The sequence below is a fragment of the Carassius auratus genome, chromosome 15 (assembly GCF_003368295.1).
Source record: "Carassius auratus strain Wakin chromosome 15, ASM336829v1, whole genome shotgun sequence".
Lineage (NCBI taxonomy): Eukaryota > Metazoa > Chordata > Actinopteri > Cypriniformes > Cyprinidae > Carassius > Carassius auratus.
Genome location: NC_039257.1, coordinates 5538512 through 5561813, shown reverse-complemented (window position 1 = coordinate 5561813; position 23302 = coordinate 5538512). Strand labels below are relative to the sequence as shown.

At 36.4% G+C, this 23302-nt stretch overlaps 3 protein-coding genes across 3 annotated transcripts; 2 read left to right on the top strand and 1 right to left on the bottom strand.

Annotated features, from left to right (window-relative positions):
* Window positions 1-1958: 1958 nt before the first annotated feature.
* Window positions 1959-4939, top strand: LOC113114825 (ras-related protein ORAB-1-like). Its single transcript, XM_026281875.1, has 6 exons — window positions 1959-2464; window positions 2691-2763; window positions 2941-3036; window positions 3327-3422; window positions 3501-3632; window positions 3731-4939. Exons 1-6 carry the CDS (start codon window positions 2451-2453, stop codon window positions 3950-3952), a joined length of 633 nt encoding a protein of 210 aa, XP_026137660.1. The 5' UTR covers window positions 1959-2450; the 3' UTR covers window positions 3953-4939.
* A 655-nt stretch (window positions 4940-5594) lies between these two features.
* Window positions 5595-8437, bottom strand: LOC113114824 (gap junction delta-2 protein-like). Its single transcript, XM_026281874.1, has 2 exons — window positions 8052-8437; window positions 5595-6943 (listed from the first exon to the last, which is right to left on the bottom strand). The coding sequence occupies exon 2, from the start codon at window positions 6932-6934 to the stop codon at window positions 5855-5857; it is 1080 nt and encodes a 359-aa protein (XP_026137659.1). The 5' UTR covers window positions 6935-6943; window positions 8052-8437; the 3' UTR covers window positions 5595-5854.
* A 1067-nt stretch (window positions 8438-9504) lies between these two features.
* On the top strand, window positions 9505-22670 carry LOC113114823 (vascular endothelial zinc finger 1-like). The gene is made up of 5 exons (XM_026281873.1): window positions 9505-9669; window positions 16567-17312; window positions 17766-17835; window positions 17914-18079; window positions 19734-22670. Exons 1-5 carry the CDS (start codon window positions 9637-9639, stop codon window positions 20096-20098), a joined length of 1380 nt encoding a protein of 459 aa, XP_026137658.1. The 5' UTR covers window positions 9505-9636; the 3' UTR covers window positions 20099-22670.
* The last annotated feature ends 632 nt before the right edge of the window (window positions 22671-23302 follow it).

The following is a 23302-nucleotide window of genomic DNA, read 5'->3' as shown; positions in this document are numbered from 1 at the left end:
TATGCATAAACATACCTAGGCACAAAAAAGAAATATATTGAAGTTATCCCATGACTTTATATCATCTTTTTCTTTTAATATACTCAAGGGCTTACATTCTGTCCATTTTTGCTTTTGGCCTTCATAGACATTATTGTTTTTACATAATCATATAGACAACTCTAAACTCAATTATTTATTTGAGATGCATCATGCCACAACCTCATCCTCTCAAAAAGAAACTAACACTCAGTCACTTCAAAATTATGGACTTAGCAATCATAGAGAATTGTGAAGATTTTTCACTGGAACTGTCTTCATCACATATATTTTTTGTTTTACTTCTTTATTTATTTATTCATGTTCAACGTCATCTGTCAACTGTTGTTAAGAGCACTGACATTTTTGCTACAATTTCACTACACTCAAAGAAAAAAGAAAAGGCTCATTACTGATTTTTTGGACCTTAGCCAAAAACACATAAACACACTCTGATTTATTTCTTAAAATGTTTATTATTTTAAACTTTCAAACTGTGTAACTGGTTTCCTACCAATCATGTATTTTTCTCTTTTTAGTTTAAGAGAACATGTAAGTGCGTCCAACTCTGTAAGTAAGTAACAATGATATAGAATTTATGGTTTATATTGTTAGAATTTTTTTATTTATTTATTTATTTATTACTTGGGTTTATGCACAAACATAACATTGTGAAGTGCTCACATACTACTTTCGGCCTTCATAAACAAAGTAGTTTTTACATAAACAAATGGAAGGAGGTACATTGTAACTCTAAACTCAATTGTGTATTTCAGATGATGTCACATCCTAAAACCTTGTCATCTGCAGAGAGAAAGTGCTACTCAATCACACTAAAATACACATAATGATGGCCTCTCAAAGTATTCATAGAGGATTGTGAAAATACAGTATTTCACTGGAACTTGGTCTTTATTACAATATTTTCTGTTTCTTTTTTGTTTTACTTCTTCAAGTATTTCTGTTAAGTGTCAGTTGTAATTTATTCATGTATTCTGCTAATAACGGTTGTTAGATCACTGTCATTTTTGTTACAATGTCACGTCATTTAATATAATAAAAATACCTAATTGACACAACATGCTGTTTTTGTTGTTTTTTATAAAAACCTTGATAGACGATATATGATTTTTGGAGTGGCTTCTTAGTAACTGTGTAAAACAACTTGTTTTTTCTGTCCGCTGCAAGGAGTAATAGAGTCACATGATTGACTCAAAATATGATAGTGATCATGAAGGAAAGCATTCAAGACATTTACCAGGCAATTTCTGCAACTGTGTCGAATAGGAATGTAAAAAAATTGCAGTACATTAGACCTTTGTGTGTGGAACTAATTGTTTTTAAATGTGATGTGAATTGTTTCTAAAAGTGCTGCATGTTGGCCTGTAAAGAGTTAATTTCAAGTATTGAATGGAGGATCATTTTACAAGGAAAAGCAATACATGTCATGAAGTAATTTTCTGTTGCAGTATCTTCAGTAAGCCTCTTGAGTTTATTAGAGTCTAGGGAACACAATAATTGGCCCTCTTGCATCTCTTGGCCTGTATTGTTTTGTTGTTACAGTATCTGTTTGCAGCAAGATTATTGCCATAACTGTTCTGTATGACTGTATGGCATTTCTAAAAACAAAAGTATGAAAATAAAATAATTTAATAATAAAATTAGCAACAACACTGTGCAACATCATCAGACTTGAAAATGTGTGCCTCAAAATATTGGGTTTGTACATAAATCCATCTTTTGTGGTGAATCTTCAGCCAGCTTTTCCAAACGAAAAAAAAAAATATTTTAACAAGATCTTTTGCTTATTAAAAAGATTATTTTAAAAAATACAACACTATACCATTTTAATGCCCTCTTGTTATGTAATATCGTGTATTGGAATATCTTGCATTGACAAAACATTCAACAATAATGAGATGAGTGGATTATTTCGTTCTTCAGCGTCCTCTAGCGGAAGTAGTTTGCTATTACAAATTAGTTTTTGGCAAAGTTATCTGGTGATTGCCTTGGGTTCACTCTTTTTTCTTGCCTGTTAATATGAATTTCATGAGTTTCATAACTTTTTTGTTTGTTTGTTTTGTTTGTACTTTTTTTAGTGATTAACTTGTTCTGAGACTACAATAACATCATGCCGGGTGGTTGGTACAGTTACGTAATACACGGACAGCTTTGTGTCTTCAGAATTTAGCAGAAATCAATATGTGCTCCTGTATCACCCTCGTTGTCACTTCTACAGGCCTGCAACTTTAAAAAACAGGCAATGGCCACTTTGTAACCTGATCAAGCCTTGAATAAATGATGGAGCAGTATCTGGGTTCACTATTGCCACGGTTGTTGCTGTTTGCATTTCTAAGGACAGAAACCAGCTGAACAAAGATAATCAGGCTGAAAGACATTTAAACAACATCTTGCTATTACTAACCCTAAGGATGAATCCTGAGTAGTAAGTAGTTTTGGCTCTCAAGATTGCTTGTCTACATTATTGCGGTGCTAGTTTGTCCTTTTGTTTACAGTATATTGTTTTGCTAACAGTGCAATGAATAGTGGAGGCCTCTAATTTGTGCCATTAATCTTAGTATTATAAATTTTGCCCCCAAATAATAGGTGAATAAAAATGCATGAATGCCCAGTACAGTAACATGTCAGTAATATCATAATGTTTTTCTCAGTGACTACCTGTTCAAGTTGTTGCTGATTGGGGACTCTGGTGTAGGAAAGTCGTGTTTACTTCTACGGTTTGCTGTAAGCTAAATATTTTACCCTTAATATTCTGTTTAAAAGTTCTTTCACTGTACTGATGTTTCAAATCTATGTGCCGATTGTTTTTATCAATGTAAAACAAAATATATATATTTTTTAAGAATCTGTCATGGAAGAAACGAGCTGATAATTCTGTTGATGACATAATTATTCTAACAGGATGACACCTATACAGAGAGCTACATTAGCACTATTGGAGTGGATTTTAAAATCAGAACTATTGAAATGGAGGGGAAGACTGTTAAACTGCAGATTGTGAGTAAAGACGTTACAGACATTTATATACATTCATATTCAGAATGTTTGTGACAGGCATGTGTTGCTTTTTTTTTTTTTTTTTTTTTTTTTTTTTGATCTGTTAGATCTGTTTTAAACAAATGCTTGTGGAACAAGACATTTAAAAGAGAATTATATTTGTACAAAATATTTTTGTATTAAAATTGTACAAAGTGACAAAAACTAATAATATGCTGATTAACCACCAGTCACATGGCATTTTTTGCAAATAAATTCTGTTCATTTTTTCATGTTTCTTTGTCCTAAAGTGGGATACAGCAGGGCAAGAGCGATTTCGAACAATAACATCCAGTTATTATCGAGGGGCACATGGGATTATAATTGTCTATGATGTCACAGAGCAGGTAATACTATTGAATATTACAAAATGTTATGCAGTTTTGGGAATAGAGAATGTTTAATGGAGTACTTTGCTTTTACAGGAGTCTTTCAACAATGTGAAGCAATGGTTAGAAGAAATTGACCGCTATGCCTGTGAAAATGTCTCCAAGTTGTTAGTCGGTAATAAGAGTGACCTTGCCTCAAAAAAGGTGGTAGACTTTACCACAGCAAAGGTAAGCACACTCTGCTAATGCAAATTTATGGTCAAGTCTGCTCTACAGAAATGGCAGATCCAAGCAATTATTTTAACTTTAATTTGCACTGTTTACAGGAATTTGCGGAGTCACTCAAAATCCCATTCCTGGAGACGAGTGCCAAGAACGCAAACAACGTAGAGAAGGCATTTTTAACAATGGCCTCTGAAATCCAGAAGAGGGTTGGGACGGACAGTGTTCAGAATGAAGCTATTAAAATGGGATCCAAAATAAACAGTGCCCCCTTATGGCCTGGTGGAGAGAAGTCAGTAGCTGAGGAGGTCAGCTCTTGTTGTTAGTGCTCAGCATCTTTTAAATTCAAGTTAATATTTTTGTTTATCATTTTATGTGTTTCTCTTTTTCCTTCTTTTTCATTCTGAATATGAAATAATTCATTGATTTTATGTTTCCATGAGCTAATGAAAGTTGTACATGCCTTTTCTGTAAATGCTCTTTTCTCGTTTTTGGTAATGAACCAAACCTGTTAGCATACACAACCTCTTATCCTATTATAATCTCTTATGCTGCATTTATGTAATGAAAAATACAACAAAACATTAGTATTGTGAAATATTATTACAATTTAAAATAATTTATTTTCTGTTTTAATATATTTTAGAAATGTAATTTGTTTCTGTGTGGAAAACTGAATTTTCAGTAGCCTTCTTAAAAGAAGCAACACAAAGAAATCTAAGAAAAGTTCAGCTTAAAATATGTTTACTTTTCAATTTCTCAAAAAATAAAAAATGTATATACATTAAAAAGCTTTTTATGAGTGTCAAGCAATCTCTCACTGTGCATTGCATATACAGAAGCATTTGCACTGCATTTGAATCTAAATAAACACTCAGATCAACCTAATGTGCAAGTAAGTATTACATGCGCAGATAAAGCACTGGCCCAAGAGTTGCTGTGCATGACACTGCATTATATGTGTCTCAGTGTCATGAAGAAATAAATAGTCATTACCTCATCTCATTACTGAAAAAAAGTCAAGTAATAATACAATTAAGGAGATGTAATATACATTATGTGATGGTCATATCTGGACATTTAGCTGAATATATGATATTCATTTTTATGATATTTCAAAATATTTGAAAGTTGTGCATCTTGATTTATAATAAAAGCTCTGAAAGGGTTAAACTTTTTTAAGTCAAGCATTGCAAGCATTTGAATCAAACACAAAATGCACTGAACATTACTACACGACAAAACAACTCAGTGCTAACAAGCTCAGCTGACAAGATCACAACATAGTATTCAATCACTAAACGTTTTAGGCCTGTTTCACATATCCTATGGGCTCATTTTGAGCTGCTACAATAGTAGAAAGACTTATACAGACACCTCTAAAACACAATGCAATGCACAATTCAAAATACAGAATTTCATATATTAAAGGTGCTGTAGGGAACTTTTGTAAAAAAAAATATTTTTTACATATTTATTAAACCTGTCATTATGTCCTGACAGTAGAATATGAGACAGATAATCTGTGAAAAAAATCAAGCTCCTCTGGCTCCTCCCAGTGGTCCTATTGCCATTTGCAGTTACAGACCGCTCCCGGTAAGAAATCAACCAATCAGAGCTGCGGTCCGTAACTTTGTTTGTGTTCAAAATGTAGAAAAATGTATATAATAAGTGAGTACACCATGAATCGATTTTCCAAACCGTGTTTTTAGCGTGTCCTGAATCACTAGGGTGCACCTATAATAAGTGTTTATATTCAGACTATTTTAGATTGCTTCGGGGGTACCGCGGCGGAGTAACCCAGTACCTTTGTGATTCTTCATAGACATAAACAGAGAGAAGTAGTTCCGGCTACGATGTTCTTCCGCAAGACGCAAGCAGTTCTGTTTATTAACCGCTAGAGCATCAAAAGTTCCCTAACGCAGCTTTAAGTAAGTTTAAATAAAGTATTTCCTTTAAAAACACGTGTCTTTTTTCAAACAAATAGGTTGCTCCATCATTTTATGTTGCTCTAATTCAAAAGTTTCTATTTCAAAAGATTTTTTCTGCTGATTTCAGCATGAAGTGCTCCAAATGTTCTTTCAGTGCTTCTTCTTGACCGCAAAACTGCCTGTATGCATTGTGAAAGCTGTTACTTGTTAATATGGTCAGGGTGTGTGAAACAGGCCTTAAACTGAAATTTACAATGAGCTTATGTAACAAGAGAAAATAAAAACCGTCAATACACATTACAACCAGGACTTTTTGCCAGTAAATCTAGCCATGTTGGCCAATTTCAGCCTCATGCATTCGCTCTCCTCTGGGGTCCTCTTTGAGGTGCATTCAAGAGTGGAGTCAGTCTCAAAGGAAATGGCTGGGCCGTGTGAAAGCAAAGCCGTTGCCGTCTTTTCCTCAGACAAGGTGGTTGTGGGGGACTGTAGGACCAGCCTGCTCCGCATTGAATGTCTCAGGCGTAGCAGCAAAGGCCTGCGTTGAGAATACAGCTCCCTCTCTGGCCTGATGCACAGGAAGCAGGCGGCACACAAAATGCGAAAAATGTAGATCCATCCGAGGTAGTGAAGCTCCACAATGTTCAGGAGAAAACAACCCAGGCTAATGCTAAACATAAAATTAAGGAAAATGGTCTTTTCAGTGGCTCGCGACACAAAACAATCAGTCCGTGTCGGACAAGGGTACGTTTGGCATCTAAACAAATGAGGCACCTCAAATCCAAACAGGTAGTACTGACCAACAAGAAATGTGATCTCTAGGACGGAGCGGATCAAGACGTGAACAATATAGATGAGGAGAACCTGACTGGAGAGTGTGGTTGGATCCTTGCCCTCCTTTCCGAAATCATCCTGCAGGAGACTTTGCTCTATGCTTTCTTCATCCCGACCACTCCATTCTTCTCCCTGGTGTCCATATCCCAGTCTGACACCGTCCCCTTCCAGCTGCCCAGAATAGTCTCCCACGGAGTCCTCAGTCTCTGCCTGGACCCTCTCTGTCTCTATTTTCTCGTCTTTGGTGACTTTGTGCAGCACGTAGATTATGTAGAAGATGGAAGGTGTTGAGACCAGCACAATCTGGAAGACCCAGAAGCGCAAATGTGAGACAGGGGCGAAAGTGTCATAGCAGACATTGTTGCAGCCCGGCTGCAGCGTATTGCAAGTGAACTTTGACTGCTCATCGCTGTACACGGCATCTCCAACAAGGGTCACCAGCAGGATGCGAAAGATCAGAAGCACCGTCAGCCAGATCTTACCGATGACCGTCGAATGATTCTGAACCTCTGTTAGAAAGCGGCCCAGAATTGACCAGTCAGCCATTTTATTAATCTGGAAAAATAAGGAAATAGTGGAAAGGCAAAGAATTTATGTTATGTTGTTATCTAGTATATTATATAAAATTGTATTTCTTGAAAGAATAGTTTACCAAAAAAATGTGGTTTTATTAACAAAGTTCGGGAGATGCACGATCAGATAATCATTCAATCTGGCACAGATGCGTCTCTTTTAGCCAATCATCCTAAATAGCACACAAGCGTATATATATCCAGTCTTCCTACCTCCTGTCCCACGACAGTTTTTTCGGCATCCCTCCTCCACCCCAACTCCTCACTTCTAATCTATTTATCCCAAATTGGGGATAGGGGGAGTTATTTGGGTTCGGGCTGTGCTCCGGGCCCGGACCCCTCCCCCAGGACAGCACGCCAAAATATGCCTACTATTCGCCTTCAGATTAGATGTAAGGGTGAACTAGTGAAATTTAAATTTGCTGAAATTTGCGCACCCTCAGGTCATTAAAGATGTAGATGAGTGTATTTCTTCATCTCAACAGATTTGGAGAAATTTTACATCAATACATCATCATTACATCACTTACTAACTAACAGATCCTCTGCAGCGAATGGGTGCCGTCAGAGTAAGAGTTAAAATAGTTGATAAAAACAATATAATCTACAACACGACTTAGTTCATCAATCAATATTTTGTAAAGATATGTATGTATATATATATATCTGTTCCGATGAAGACACTCAGCTGCATCATGAATGTCCTAAGGCTATAATTTTCCGCAAATTTTCATTTTTGTGTAAACTTTTCCTGTAAGAAAGTTAAATAATCTACTCTTTAGGCAAATTAAAAACAATATTCCAGAAAATGTTCATTTGTGTTGCCAACATGTTGATATATGTTGATTTAAGTTCTTCCTCATGAATGTTTCATGTTTAATCTAATTGCTTGATTGTGTCATCTACATTGAGGTGAATCTAGATAAATTTGTAAAATCTCTCAATTATCCTGAATTATCCTTATATCCTCTTTACAGTCATTATTTAATTTGGTAGGACAATAAAATGCCTCAATCTTTTAATTAAATTGTACGACATCATGACCATTACATTGATTAATCTAATAAAAAGACAAGAAAAAAGACACTTACCTATGGATAATTTGTATACAAAAATGGCATTGCCAAAATTTGCATTGCTACATTTGAAAAACGGTCTGCTTGTCACCAGGAAAAGACCTCAGTGTGTGAGCTGGGGGAAACGGGCTGACCACAGGCATCTATCCAAACCCTCATTGTACTGTTTTCAGACAAAGAGTCCCAATGTACAATGTCACAAAGATTTAAAAATACAATGGGATGCAGCATCTCTGAATGTCCGTGAACAGTCAAACAAATTGTTCAAAAGAACCTGCTGGAATGGAGAAACAATGCTAATTCATGAGAGATTTTGTCCTACCTGCTCTGGGAGTGTGAAAACTAAATAATTTTCTGCATGATAAATATTTAAACACAATATGAAAATAAACAACATTTAATCTGTACTGACCCATTCACTCATCTTTTTCTTATTTAATTATTGAAAAAAAAAATTATTATAAACACAACATAATATTTCCTCCTTTGGGTAAAAACAAGCAAAACAACAGTCTTTTAATATAATAATAATTCAGTCATGAAAATTCTAATTAGAATTTAGTTTTCAAGTGCAATACAACATTTCAAAATCATAGTAGGCTACTAAAAGGTTTATAACCTTAAAGTTACAGTTGCATCTGCTGTACTATAAAATGAAAAAAAAAAAAACTGCAAGCAAACAAAAGACACACACATTTGCACACACATTGTGCAAAGGCTAGGCAACCTCACCATCTGCCCCTGACACATAATATCCAGAGTAAAACATAATTTGTACCGCCTCGACATCTGTCTTGGTACTCCATATACATAATATTAATATTTTGCATTTGGTAATCTCACTTAATTCACACCAAAACTGGATGTCAGTTTAATGTATAATTTGTTGTACAAACATACATACATATATATACATACATATACATACATACATATATATATATATATATATATATATATATATATATATATATATATATATATATATATATATATATATATATATATATATATTTAGGTATGTATGTAATATATGTATGTATGCATATGTGTGTGTGTGTGTGTTTGATATTTATAGTATTTTAGATATATTGGCAGATTATAAATATATTTATTTAGTTAATGCAACAGCTTTTACTTTTTAAAACTATACATAAATAAATACATACATACATGCATGAATAAATAAGACGTTTTTAAAATAAATTTGATATGTTTTTAAAATGTTCAATAATTTTAGTTTAAGTCAGTTGCTTATGTAGTAGCCTACCTAAAAATATGCATATTCATTAAACGATTTCCTGTTTATTTCTTTCGACATCGTTGAAATTCAGTTTCGATTTGTCGTGATAAAAGTCGGTTAATGATGATAAATGTTTGATTCAAAATAAAAAGGATCGTTGCTCTAAACTAGTGTTTGTGAGTGCGGCTCTGTGATGGAGTGAGCTGGCAGAATCTCAGCAGCAGCAGCAGCAGCAGCGCGGATATCAGATGAAATGGTTTGGCCCTCGGGGTTACAGGAAGTTGTAGCAGCTGCCATGTTTAGCTGCTTTGTTGTAGATTTCTTGTAGGTTTCCTGCAGATTTTTTTAAGTGTTGCAATGGAGACGAGCTGGAGTTCATTTTTATTTCAGGTAAGCCAGCCGTTCGAAATAAATCCCAACCGCGCGGGAAAAATTGAAAATCGTTCGGGACTCTTAAAAACAGCGCGAAGCGCGGAGATTTGAGCTTTAAAAGCGGGATTTTAAGGCAGTAAAAACAATGGCAGCTAAGCTAGCTCACATTAGCCGCTAATGCTGCATCTCTCCCAGACTTCCAGCTGTGAACTGTGAGGGAGACGTACAAGGGATTTCTTTCACTCTTTCCCCCCTTCTCTTTATCATTCACACTCTTTTTACGTGCTTTATGCCTTTTTTGGTTTTAAGTTAAACACTTTTAGAGGACAGCTTATTCCTTTTGTGTACTCATTGATTTTGTTATGACACAATTTGGATGTTTTGACCAGACGCAACGTCCATGTCTGCGTATGTAATAATAGAATACGATGTTTATGTTCTTTTTGGCACGTTTTTTTAATACTTTACTTTTCTTTCCCAATCGATCTCCACAATTCTCCTTAATTTCCTGTGTTTGTTTTCATTTGTTGTTAACGCAGCTCCCTACTTTTATTGGAGGGAACATGAGGTTCATTGGTGTTTCAAGATATTCTCAGCTGCCTACGTTACCTAGACATAATTGAACAGAACGTGCATATGATGAAAGCAAAAATACTGTAGAGGTTCTACTGTAGAAAACTTATTATGATAACGTTAAACCCGAAGTCTCACAGAACGTTTGTTGCTCTTATTATCTTACTCCAACTTTAAAAAGGTGTTTTGCAGTTGAAGTTTGCTGTATGGTCAGTCCATGTTCATGCCTCTGACGTCCATTGAGCTTATGCATGTAATGATTGATGTTATTAAAGCAGGCATTCCATTGGTATGTGAGATGCAAATGTGACTTTTGCACTGATGCATGAGGAATCTGTGCATGTTTGCACTGACATGTGAATGCTTAGGTTATGGCATGTTATTGACAGCATGCAACTCTTTTTACCATTGATCTGATATGAGTTCATACTTTAAACTTAACATAAAGGTACAAATATTGCTTACTCCCATTTAGAATAAGTACATGATAGGTGCTATTCTTTAGGTATCCACCGAATTATGTAATTTACCAGTGGTACCATTGGTGTAACATTTATGCATTTGGCAGATGCTTTTATACAAATCCACTTACATTGCATTCAAAGTACACATTTTTATCAGTTCTTCCCTTCCTTGGGAATCAAACCCAAGACCATGGTGTTGCTAGCTGAGTAGTCAAGATATGTAAAGTTCTTCGTATTATTATGAGTGTGAGAAAGTAAGGACTCAAAGCTTTTTTATTAACTTTTCTCTTGGGAGAGAAAACATTTGTATCGCTCTACAGCTCTAGGCTTTGTCCCAGAAAAGTTTCCGAAATTGTATTTCTTGAGAAGAAATAGAAGCAGACAATGTCCAAAATGTTGTTGGCAGTTAATGGTAGGAAGGCCTGTAACAATTGCAGTGTGTGCTTCATCATCATCAACATCATCTTAACACTTATTTTTAATTGGACACATACTGAAACAATTTTGCAGTCAACTCCAACATCAGATTTAGCCTTTCCTGTGAGCATAGATTCTTTGTTTGACACTGTCTGGAACTTTCTTGACCACATTATGCAGATTTTCTTCACGCTGCTTATCTTGCATGCACCATTCATAATCCATGTTTGATTTTGTGCATTCTTTACCTCAAATGCTGATCTAGATATTGTCAGTACATACTAAATACATAAGTTCTTCTAAAATGTCTTATCACTATGGCTCTAGCTATGAAATCTTTACACTTTATTAACTTACAGTAGTTTGAAACCACAAGATCAGTGATTTATTAAATCTTGTGTGAAAAAAAAAAAAAACAGCTTAATTGTTCTGCTTGATTCCACCCATGTGATGAAGCATCTAATGAGATGACGGTCTAGCGCGTCACTCCTCATTGTTCTGCAGGCGTCTGAGGTTATTCATGAGCGGGGCATTGTCCGGCTCCCAACAGGCATCTCCTAATCCGTCTGCAGCAAACAAAAATCTGATTAACTGGCTTCTGTCTTTGGCGTAAAAGAGATGTGCTTGCTCTTGTTCTTGCCTTTAGATTTTTGATAGATTACATGAGCAGATATGTTGGTTTTGATGTCACATGTTTAATTTTGGCATTGTTATTAAGCTTTTTCTTCTCTATTTTAAGAGCAGAAATGGCTGTAATGGGCTTAAAAAGAGTTTAACTGTGCATCTGCTGTTTTCACCAATCACTGTTAAAGTTTTATGAGGTTTGCACAGCAGATCAGAGTCTGTCAGTTTTTATATCATATTATGAATTCCAAGTCCATTTTCCACATTATGGCTGTGCACACAATGCAGATTATCATATGTACCAATACGTCGTTCCAATATATATGCTCACAATAGCAGCGTATTTTAAACGCATTGAGTTTGTTTAAGATTTCATTTTGCGTTTAGTCATGCTTGTCAGATTTAGATCTGCGTTTTGAAGTACCTACAGTACTTGCATTTTTATTTCTGTTGGAGTGACCTCAGCCTTCAATGCAGATTTGTATCAAAATCATCCAAGCGGCATGAAGAGCAGGCCACGGTCACTGTTTGAATGCTTAATGTGTGGCAAACTTGAATGCATCCAAATACAAATATACTCATAGAATGACTGCTAACCCATATCAGCAAATAGTGCTGGGTTAACAATGTTCAGAGCTCCCAAAGCAGCTGTGTCTCATCTAATTGTACATTTTGTATGGCGAGGTCACTTAATTAAGCTCACAAAGACCTCCTACGTGGTTTTTAGGTGAAAATGCAAACTGAACATGTCTGTTCTTACATTCTTTTAGGATATATAAGCCTGTAAGCTTTAATGTGGCGTAGCGTTTCCCCGGCTGTCGTCAGAGGTAGGTCCAGCCTGCAGGTCTCTCGTTACTGTAGGCTTTACTATATTTCCTCAGCGGTTCAATTGTGTGGGTGAATATCCACCCCCCATCCCACCAACTGGATGCCGTGACCAATGGGACAATGCAGGCAGCTGCAGAACGGGGAGCCTAATAGTCGTGTAGTCTTTCAGCTACTCTTGTTTTAGGCCCTGCACTAAGGGTTGTACAACACCCCCCTTAACCAACGACCCCACCCTTCATGAGCAAGTTATGCTCTACCAACCTCCACTTAATTTTCCCCACCTCTGCCTGAAGAGATGCTTTTTTGGATTAGACAAAATCTTGCTTATATTAATTTTTTTTTTTTTTTTCAATTAAGATTATTATTTTGTATTGCAAGACTTGCTATGTTGTGATTTATAAAACCTTGTTTAACTCATACTGTTTTTTCTGTTCGTAATTGTATGTAATCTAATTTGTTGTTCCTTCGTTAATTTATAATCATGTTTTTTTTTGTGTAGTTTTTATGTCTTAACCTGTAACAGATTTTGTCCTTGCTCTTTCAAGCCTTTCAATGGGGGTAAGTGGGTGTTTTTGTCAACAGTTCAGAAGACATGAAATAAAGTGCATGACTCTGTAATAAAACATCCATCACACGGCTCTGGGGGATGAATAAAGGCCCCCTGTAGCGAATCCATTTGTTTTTGTAGGATTAATTTCTAGATTTTGAACGTAATGAACACCTTTTTTTCTTACGTCTGCTGACTCTGGGACATGGAAGACGTATGCGTTGTGTGCGCACAAATGCACTAATTTTGTGCTTCTAATTCATGACTAGCATTTTGTTTTGTTCTCTCTCCGCACTCGTCACTAACCGCGCAACGCTGACGAACTACAACTGAAGCCTACACATCTTCTGCTTCCCAACAGTCTTTTTTCTCAGAAGTGAGAAAAAAAGTGTTGATTGCGTTTAAAATCTGTATATTTATCTTACAAAAACGCATGGATTCGCTACAGGGGGCCTTTATTCATCCTCCAGAGCCGTGTGACAGATGTTTTATTACAGATTCGTACACTTTATTTTACCCCCATTGAAAGGCTTGGAAAGAGCAAGGACAATTTTTTAATACAACTTTGATTGGATTATTCTGAAAGAAGAAAGTCACATACTCCTAGGATGCTTCGAGGGTGGGTAGAAGATGGACGGATTTTCATTCTCTTTTTACAATGAAATTAAATGGAAACCGATGCTTTCATACTCCAAAAATGAATTACTGTAATAGCTGTATTGCACTATATTCCACTTTTCTTTTTTAATTTAAAGATATGAAGTTGCCAGTGCTGATAGCCTTTTAGGCAGCACACCAACCTGAGTTCGAATCCCGAAATCAAAGACCTTTCCCGATACCGTCCCCCTATTACTTTCTCACTTTGCTTCCTGCCAGCTCAGATCTGGTTTCTGATCCTATCATAATAATGGCAAAAAATGGCAAAAATAAATCTTGGGGGAAAAAAAGGCGAACAGATCGTTTTCCTCTCCACAGTAGCTATCAAATTTCATTTTCTCTTCCACATAGACTATTCAAACATGCAAGAACCAGCAATGTTTGTTTAGTGGCATTAACAACATGGACATCTTGATTTGCCATGTTTGAATATGCAAATGATATTTAAGAAATGCAATAATTTACAAAATGTGTTGAATATTTTTATGGCAGTTTTGGTCACCACGTCCCTCCTACACTTATAGAAAAGAGCTATGTAAACGTATTGCTCCTTTAACCATGTAGTCTCACCTTTTTGCAGTTGTTGTTGTGTATGACATGATGAAAGTTTAGCAGAATGTCCTGAGCCTGTGATGCCAGTCACATGTGGAAGCACTTTCATTACAAGCTCAGATCATTTTACATGCAGTAGATTTATGTTTGCAGGCTGCAGGAAGCTGCTAATTTCTTGTGCGAAAACACTGAAGTCTCTGCTATAAAGCACACGTTTGCACATTTGAATCTAAAGATTCCAGTTAGTCACACAGGAATTATGTTGGCCAAGAATTATGTCTTTTTCTCTTAATGCATCTGCTTTTTCTCATCTTGAAGTATGTTGCTCTTTTCTTAAAGAGTTGCTTTTTATGGACAGTTTTTGGCAAGTTTTTTCTACATCTAAATGTATCACAGTACACATTCCTTCTCATACTCTCTGTCCCTCACTTTCTGTTCAGCTTTCTCAATCGCTCCAGTATCTCATTAGTCATCCTGCACTTTGCTGAACAGCTGACTGTGCCCCTGCTAGGTCCCAGTCAGGGCTTCTCTTGTTTTCCAAGTTGTACAGATGCCCTGGAAATGAGTCAGTTTCTATTTTTGCTAAACATTTGACACCGTCTCTCAGCTGAGGTCGTGTCTAACTCATACTGGCCAATAGCAGCGCTGGCCCATAGTATCACAGCTAGGCTTTTCACACAGCTCGGGCTATGAGTTTGCATCATGTGTTCAAAGTGAATGATTGGCATACACAGTCAGGTTTTATTACAGAAGATTTTGTTATTTATAGTTATTTAATATAGAATATATTGGCTGACATTTAGTATTTAAATTAAACCTTTATCATCACTTAATGCTTGCTTAATTTTTAAATTTACTAATAATTTATTAATCCTGTTACATGTAATATTTAGAAGTCTTAAAATTCATGTTTTTTTATACTGTGATGTTGTGATGCCTAAATTCCCTTGTAGCATGACTGATTTTTGGTTTTCATTTTTAATATATTTAGTAGGACTGATATGCGATTACAATTTTTAATCTAATTAATTACATGATGTGGTGATTTAATCGAATTTAGAGAAATTACTCCCAAAATATAATTTAAAGTCATTGTTGTGTAAAGCATCAGGCATTACAAAAAGTAGGTTCAGCAATAAATATTTTGTTTGATAATTTATTACATAGCCTACTCTTTTGGACTATGTGAGAATTGTCATTTTTGGTTGGGTGAACTATAACTTTAAGAATTTATTTTCTTAATTTTATTATTATTACTATGAAAATATGAAATAATTTCATAGTAATAATAATAAAATTAAGAAAATAAATTCTTTAAATTATAATAACTCTAAACTAAAACTGCCAGCAGGTGGTGGTAAATGTCTTAATGATTAAGTCATTGAGGCATTTATTCATTAATTTGATTAGTTCAAATGGCTGATTCATTCAGGAGTGAAGTAAAGAGTTCTTTATGAATGGTTGAATCATTAGGCTTGTTCGACCTGAAGCGAATCATCACCATCAGACCGATCAGTGTGTGACATCAAAGAACTGCAAGAGCTTAGAGAGCAGACGACCTTGTGCTTTTGTATCACTCTCGCAGTACTTTGATGTCATACACCAATCGGTCTGTCCAGCGACACTTCAAAGCCAACGCATAGGCCTATGGTTCAACGTGCCAAATGGTTCACCAAATTCCTTCAAAACGTGGATTAAGAAATGAAATACCGCTGTGGGTTGCTCGGAGATGAACAGTTCTGCTTATCATGTGTCCTTGCTTTATCTTTTTCTTTTATCACCTCTCATGGTGCCTCTCACTTTATTGTATACCTTTTTAAAGGAATTAAAAGGTATACAATAAAGTATTATAATGATTGTATTATAATTGATTAGTATTAGTTATAGAAAGTCAAACATAATTATTTCTCATTTACCTTCAGCATATACACATTTATTTAAAAAAAATTGTTTTTGTTTAATAAACATTTAATTTCACAAACTTTGCAGACCTATTTGTATCCAGCTGTGAGATCTTGTAAAGTATGCATTTGTATATTGCATGATTATATATGTGATATGTAATATGATTATGATATATATATAATTTTATAATTTTATTTGTGAAAAATACTGCAAAAAACTACATCGGCTGTCAAAAAAACTATATCAGTCAACCACTCAAATACACTTTGTCAGTTTTGATTTTGTATCAGGACTAAAACCTTCAAAGAATTGTTCGACATGCTAAGATGTCTTCTCTTTCTATCTCAGCAGGCCAATGAAGCCCTCCACCACCAGCACCAGAACAGCCTGCTGCCGCTGCTCAACTCCGAGCCGCAGGATCAAAAGCCTGTTCTTCCCATCCTGCTCGACCAGAAACCCCCAGTCAGTTCGGCTGACCTCCTCAAAGACAACATGGGCGGTGGGACGGGCGGAGGGGGAGGAGGTGGTGGTGGCGGTGGTGGTCAGGTAGTAATAAAGAAGGAACCCAAGTCAAAGACTCCCTTCATTTGTGGCTACTGTAGCAAGGCCTTTCGGGACAGTTACCACCTCCGGCGGCATGAATCCTGTCACACAGGCATTAAGATGGTGTCACGGCCCAAGAAGACAACCACAGCGCCCACCATGGTGCCTCTCATTTCCACTGTGCCACGCGACAACAACGGCAACCCCTCCTATGTCTCCACAGTGGCGGGCATCCTCACCACTGTCACCACCTCTGCATCTACAGCCGCGGGCGTGATGTCGGTCCTGCCTCAGCAGCAGCCGGCCGTACCCAAGAAACCCCCCAAACCGGTGAAGAAGAACCATGGCTGCGAGATGTGCGGCAAGGCCTTCCGTGACGTCTATCACCTCAACCGCCACAAGCTCTCACACTCGGATGAGAAGCCCTTCGAGTGCCCCATATGTCACCAGCGTTTTAAGAGGAAGGACCGCATGACCTACCACGTGCGCTCGCACGACGGTGGCGTGCACAAGCCGTATATCTGCTCCGTTTGTGGAAAAGGCTTCTCTCGGTATGTGCAGCAAATCTTATGTTTTTTATTTTTTATTTTTTTAATAGAAGAAACCAATTTGTCTCACTTATTTATGTAGCGCTTTAAACAATATTTAATGTTTCAAAGTAATAATCAGGAAAATAACAGAAGCAATGATGAAAACCTCTTTAAAGAAAAGACAAATCCAAATTCTACTGTAAAGCATCTGTAAATAAGACAATAGCGTCATTATAAGTGATATTTGTCCGCAGGTTATTTATCCTGAAATCATTTAATTTTCTTTTTGCAAGCATCCACAAGCTTTCATGACTGCGGTTGCCAGGTGTCAAAAGTTTGAATCCCCCAATCACAGCTTTTCTCTTAAATGAATACATTTTCTGCATAGTGCCATCATGCAGTGAAGTTCAAGTTTTGCTGTCATCCATGTAAAGCAACGTCATTTTTTATTGTTTTTGATTTCCTCTCCAACAGTCCAGATCATCTTAGCTGTCATGTCAAGCACGTACACTCCACAGAACGACCCTTTAAATGCCAAGTTACGGTAAGACTGCGCATGCCCGTCGCTCTCCTGGTCTGTCGCACTCTGTCCACACACTGATTTGTTTCTGCGTCACTGCAGGCCTGCACATCCGCCTTCGCCACCAAAGACCGTCTACGTTCACACATGATACGGCATGAAGGCAAAGTCACCTGCAACATTTGTGGGAAGATGCTGAGTGCCGCCTACATCACCAGCCACCTGAAGACCCACGGCCAGGCCGGCTTCACCTCCCCCTGTAACAAAGGTATGTCAGTTCTCCAACTTTCACACTTGAATCAAATAAATTAGTGCTTTCTGACTGTTTGCCACCTGTGTGATTTGATGTGGCCATTACAAAATGGAATTGTCCTTTTTTTTTTTTCACTTTTCATTATATTAGGTGCTAAAGGGCATTTTCCCCAACCTGGCCTTTCAAAGCCCACAAATGTAAGCTGTGTACTATTACGGCTGCACGATTAATTGAAATGGAATTGAAATCGTAATTCAACGGAAGTTGCAATTTTCATGTGTATCTTTCAGAGAAACACTGTTCTGTGATCAGCACTAAATCTTCCTCCAAAGGCCAGATGGCGCTCTTGTGCTGAATGCAACAAAAAAAAAGAAATCACTGCAGAAAATCCCTGCAGCTGAATAAAGAGAAGATTTAACATTTCATTGATTCAACGTGACTAATAAACATATGACTATGACAATATATGGTTTATCTGAGTCGGAAAGAACACAAACAAAGCCTTATTTTGTTTATATAAAGTGCTATATTAGTATATTATTATAGTTATATTTCAATTTCACAAAGAAATGTGCAGCATTTTGTAAGAGCAATAATAAAAGGACATATTGAATTTATAATTTATCTTAAATCATTTTGTTTAAATAAAATAAAATCTTTAAATCAAAATAAAATTGTTAAATCAAACTGAATGGAATCGTGAGTTGAGTGAATCGTTACATCCCTATTATTTTATATTAAAATAAAGTATATTTACAATGCAGTGCCGTTATCACTGCTTAGAATACTATGTAATATGTTATGTTCCTTATTTTGTGTAATAAGTCACATCATCTCACAGAAGGATTTATTTTAAACACTTGACTCTACACTTCAAACACTCGTGAATTTGGAGTAAAAACATGTTATTAAATGTGGTATTTTCACATGCTCTCAGATGAAATATTTACTACACAGAGCCATAGTTCACTGAGAAGCTACACAAACAGCTGTCATTATCACAAACGATTTCTTTGATTTCATAAACGTGCAATCACATATTTTTTTTTTTTTGCATAACTTGTCAGTGTCGATTAATCATGCAGCCCTACTGTCTACTGAAAATATTGGATATTCAATTATTTCACTAGTCCCTCCACATTATGTATTTCAAAACTACTACAATTAATTTACTAGAAATATTTATATTTTTCATAAAATGTTAAATTAAATAACAACAAAAAAAAGTTTACAATGAAAATTTTAACTTTTCCTTTAGGAACGTTTTTCATTTAACACTGTATATTTATAATTCTTAAGAAACATTGGTCTTTGGCAATGTATTATATTTACTGTATTATTATTTACAAAGATTTTACTTCTTATCAACAAGCTAATTAAAAAATAGATGTTATGTAATTTTTTTTTTTTTTTAGGTTTTACTGATATTTTCAAGACAATCACAAGTAATGTTTTATAATTTAGCCAATAAATTTAGCTAAAAATAAATGTTTAAAATCAGTTGGTTTAAAATAATCAGTGGCAATACAGCTACTCACCTGAAACTCTCACACTAGCCATTGGTCATCTTTATTAATGAACCAGGCTTTTTCTGTCTTGCCCACAGTGTAACCCTAGAAATCACCCCAGTGTTTTATTCATTCTTGATTCTTTTACTTTTTCCGGTCAGACTCTAACAACGTGTGCAACTCTGCCTCAGTCACATCAGTCACTGCTTCAACTGCATCCAACACTACATCCATGAACCGCGGCATCGCCAGCAACCCTGTTACCATCGCCGCCCAGATGAACATCACCACCAACACGGTCAACATCACCTCCCCCATCAGCCTTCAGCATCCAGTCACCATCACTGCTCCCGTCAACATCGCCTCGGTCAACATCCCAGCTACGGCGCCCATGAACATCGCCCATCCTGTCGCCATAACCTCGCCCATGTCAATGAACATCACCGGTCCACTCAACATCGCCATGAGGCCAATGGAAAGCATGTCTTTCCTCTCGCAGGTCCTGCCTTCCTCTCCTCCCTGGTAGAACCCAACGCCCCACCCGCCTTCTCCTAGTAAACCTCATGTCTCCCGTTTGAGTCTTCCTCTCCAGCTGTGAGGGGAAAAAAAGAGCCTGGAGGAATGGCGAGTATAGGAAAATGACAGTCCGCAGCGGCAAGGAATCATGCGGATGTTAGCTGGCACTTTGCATCTCCTTCGCTCGGCTGAGAGATTGACTAGAGTTTAGTGATGGACAGAAAAAATAGCTATTGCATGGAGCGGAAGACTGACATGCTGTATGTTTGGTGATTTCACTTTTCTAGTGCCAGAAAATCCTTGCCAGTCGGCTGTTTGAAGCGGAGCGCTTCATTGTTAGTGTTAACGGTTTAAGGACTTTGGCAAATATTAACTGTGAGGATTTTATTTTTGTTACGTTAGCTTGCTTATCAGTATTTCATAGTTTTATGCATATTAATGAGTCACGTACAACAAAAGGGACAGTGGCTTCCATTAATGGAAGATGAGAGTGTTTTATTTTTTTTGAGACAATACTCTACAAATGAGGAAAATGTAGAACAAGTTTATAAAAGGCCTCCTTTCATTGTAAGCCTTTTAATCTGTAGCTGTATTATTATTATTACTATTATTATTATTATTATTCTTTATAGGTAATCTTTGGAGTTGGTCATTCCTGATTTTAGAATAATTACGTTATGTTTCAATAGCTGGGATATTCTTCTGCTTAGTGAGGTTTAACATTAACAGTTACAGTCTTGCACTGAACACATATCTCTTTGGTGTTTATTCTGACGGCAGTATTATCTTAGATCAAATATTTTTAGTGTTCGCATAGATGCCTGGTCACCAAGTGGCCGACTTCAACACAGAAAGGTCCATTTGTATTCTTAAGAGCATTTAGTTTTGTAACCGTGTAGTTTTTGCTCTTCCTTTCCAAAGGACGAGGGCTGTTTTTCCTTAGGACCTTTTGCTCAGGAAATTTGCTGAGGGTGTCCCAACTTACTCTGCTCCTGTTATGGACAGAATCGCGCATAGCGCCTTCTTCCAGACCTAATTTTTTAGGCAATTAACACACTAAACAAAGTTCCCTTTATTGGTGAAAACTGAGAAGCACCTCAGAAGTCGAGTTGCCGTATATTCTTCAGCCGTTGATGTCATCGTCCATCACAGGAGCATAAAAATAACCTCTGTTGCTTGTTCGTTTACCCAAGTCACAGTAAAAACCAAAACTGCCTTCAAATTTTCAGGGTTTGTCATATTGTTTGGAGTAACCCTGTTTAAAAATAACAGAGAACACCGGCTTGCGCAGATATCCCCAAACTAGTTATTCTCTTTGATTTTCCTTTCCCTGTTAGATATAATAAGCAATACTCCTTTCTCGGTCCTCCTTTTGACCGAGCCAGACTGCTGTCGTACCTGTTTTGTGCTGTGATATGGAAAAACCAATGCAAGGTATTTAGTCACACGTGGCCCTCTAAACCAGGGTTGTGTGCGCTTGTCTGATGTGAATGAGTCTCAAACAGAGAGTAAAACCAGCAGAATGTGATCGTACTTTAAATTATGATGTCATAGCTACCACCGCGCTTTGGCGTAAATCGCCAGAAGAGGGTTTAGTTTTGTGTTAACTCGCACCCCCAGTGTTTCCCAACCAGCGTTGACCTGGTGACAAAGCATTTGCAGTCTTAAGTTAGTATTACATGGACTTCCATGTAGGGATGTTAAAGCAAAAATCATTTTAATGGCCTGTTTTAAGTTTTCATTTTGTTTTTTGTTTTTTAACGTTGCCTTCGGTAGAGGCGGATTATTCCAACTGAGAACTGGAATTCGAGGAATGTGGGTGAAAAAAACACTACAACAAAAAACAAAAACAAATGAAAGGGTTTTTAATTGTGCTTGTGATTTTAAATGTTTGTCCTTCCACAATGGCGTCACTTCCGTGCCTGAACTGCATGTCTGAAAATGCCACCGTGAAACACATCAGTCTTCTCTCAGATAAGACGAGCAGTGCTCAGCGATGGAAACTGCCTGGGCGGCCAACTGCAGTTTAACTGTTTACCAAATGTGTGTGGAGATTTAGAATCTATTTTGCATATGAAATATCAAGTTGCCATTTTTGAGGAATTTGTTGTTGGTGTTTTTTTTTTTTTTTATATCCTATAAAGTGTTGCTCATGAAGTTACTCCTTATGCATCAGTATCTTTTAAAGAATATTAATGGAGCAAAAACAAGAAAAGACTGGATAGGACTGTTTAAATGAGTCATGTCCTTCTTGATTAAATTGGCAAACCCATGTGAAGGCCAATGAATGTATATCTTTGTACAAAAACATTTAGCTCAGAGAACGTGGTAGTTACGATAGACACATGCAAGGAAAAACACAAGTAAAATAACCTTTTATAAGACTTTTTTGTATTAGAACATTAACATTGGTAATTTTGTATATATATGAAGACTAGGCTTTTTTTGGTTAGCAGAAAGGTAAAAACATTCCTACATTTTTTTTTTAATGTACGTCAAGAATAATTATGTAAACACATTGCGCAATGTTTTATGTGCCTTTTATTTGGGTTGTCTAAATAAAAGAAAACTGTCAAGTATGATTTGCCTCATTCTCTCAATGCTTTGCAGGGAATTTTGCTTCAGTCAAATGATAGTTTTGACATAATGCTTTTGACATTTCACATAAATGCTGCATCTTTAGACTTCCTATTCATCAAATAACTGTTTCCAGCATTGATAGTAGGAAGAAATGTTTCTTGGGTACTGAAATAGCATATTAGTTTGATTTCTGAAGGATCATGCGACACTGAAGACTGGACTTCTTTCCAGTCTTAAAAGTTCCTGAAAATGAATACATAAGGGCATACATTTGTCCTCTGTTCGTATAAGCAATGGCTGATGCATATATGACCTTTCATGTGTCTTGTATATCTTGAGTGAATGTCATACAGATTTAAATCTAAAATGCTGATCAGAATTTTGATACATTTGCAAGTGTTTTTAGAATTAATCTTAGATATTATTCTTGATGGATATCCATTTTAAACTATTTTACTTAAGGTAAATTATACTAAGATCATGTTGGGGGAAATTCAGGAAAAGGGCCAGTTATAATCTACAATTAAATGCTCTATATCTTTGTCTTTTTAAAGAATTATAATGCAGATAATCTCTTATCTGTAAATAGAGTATTACATATATTACATTTTAAGTATACTTATTGTTTGGAAAT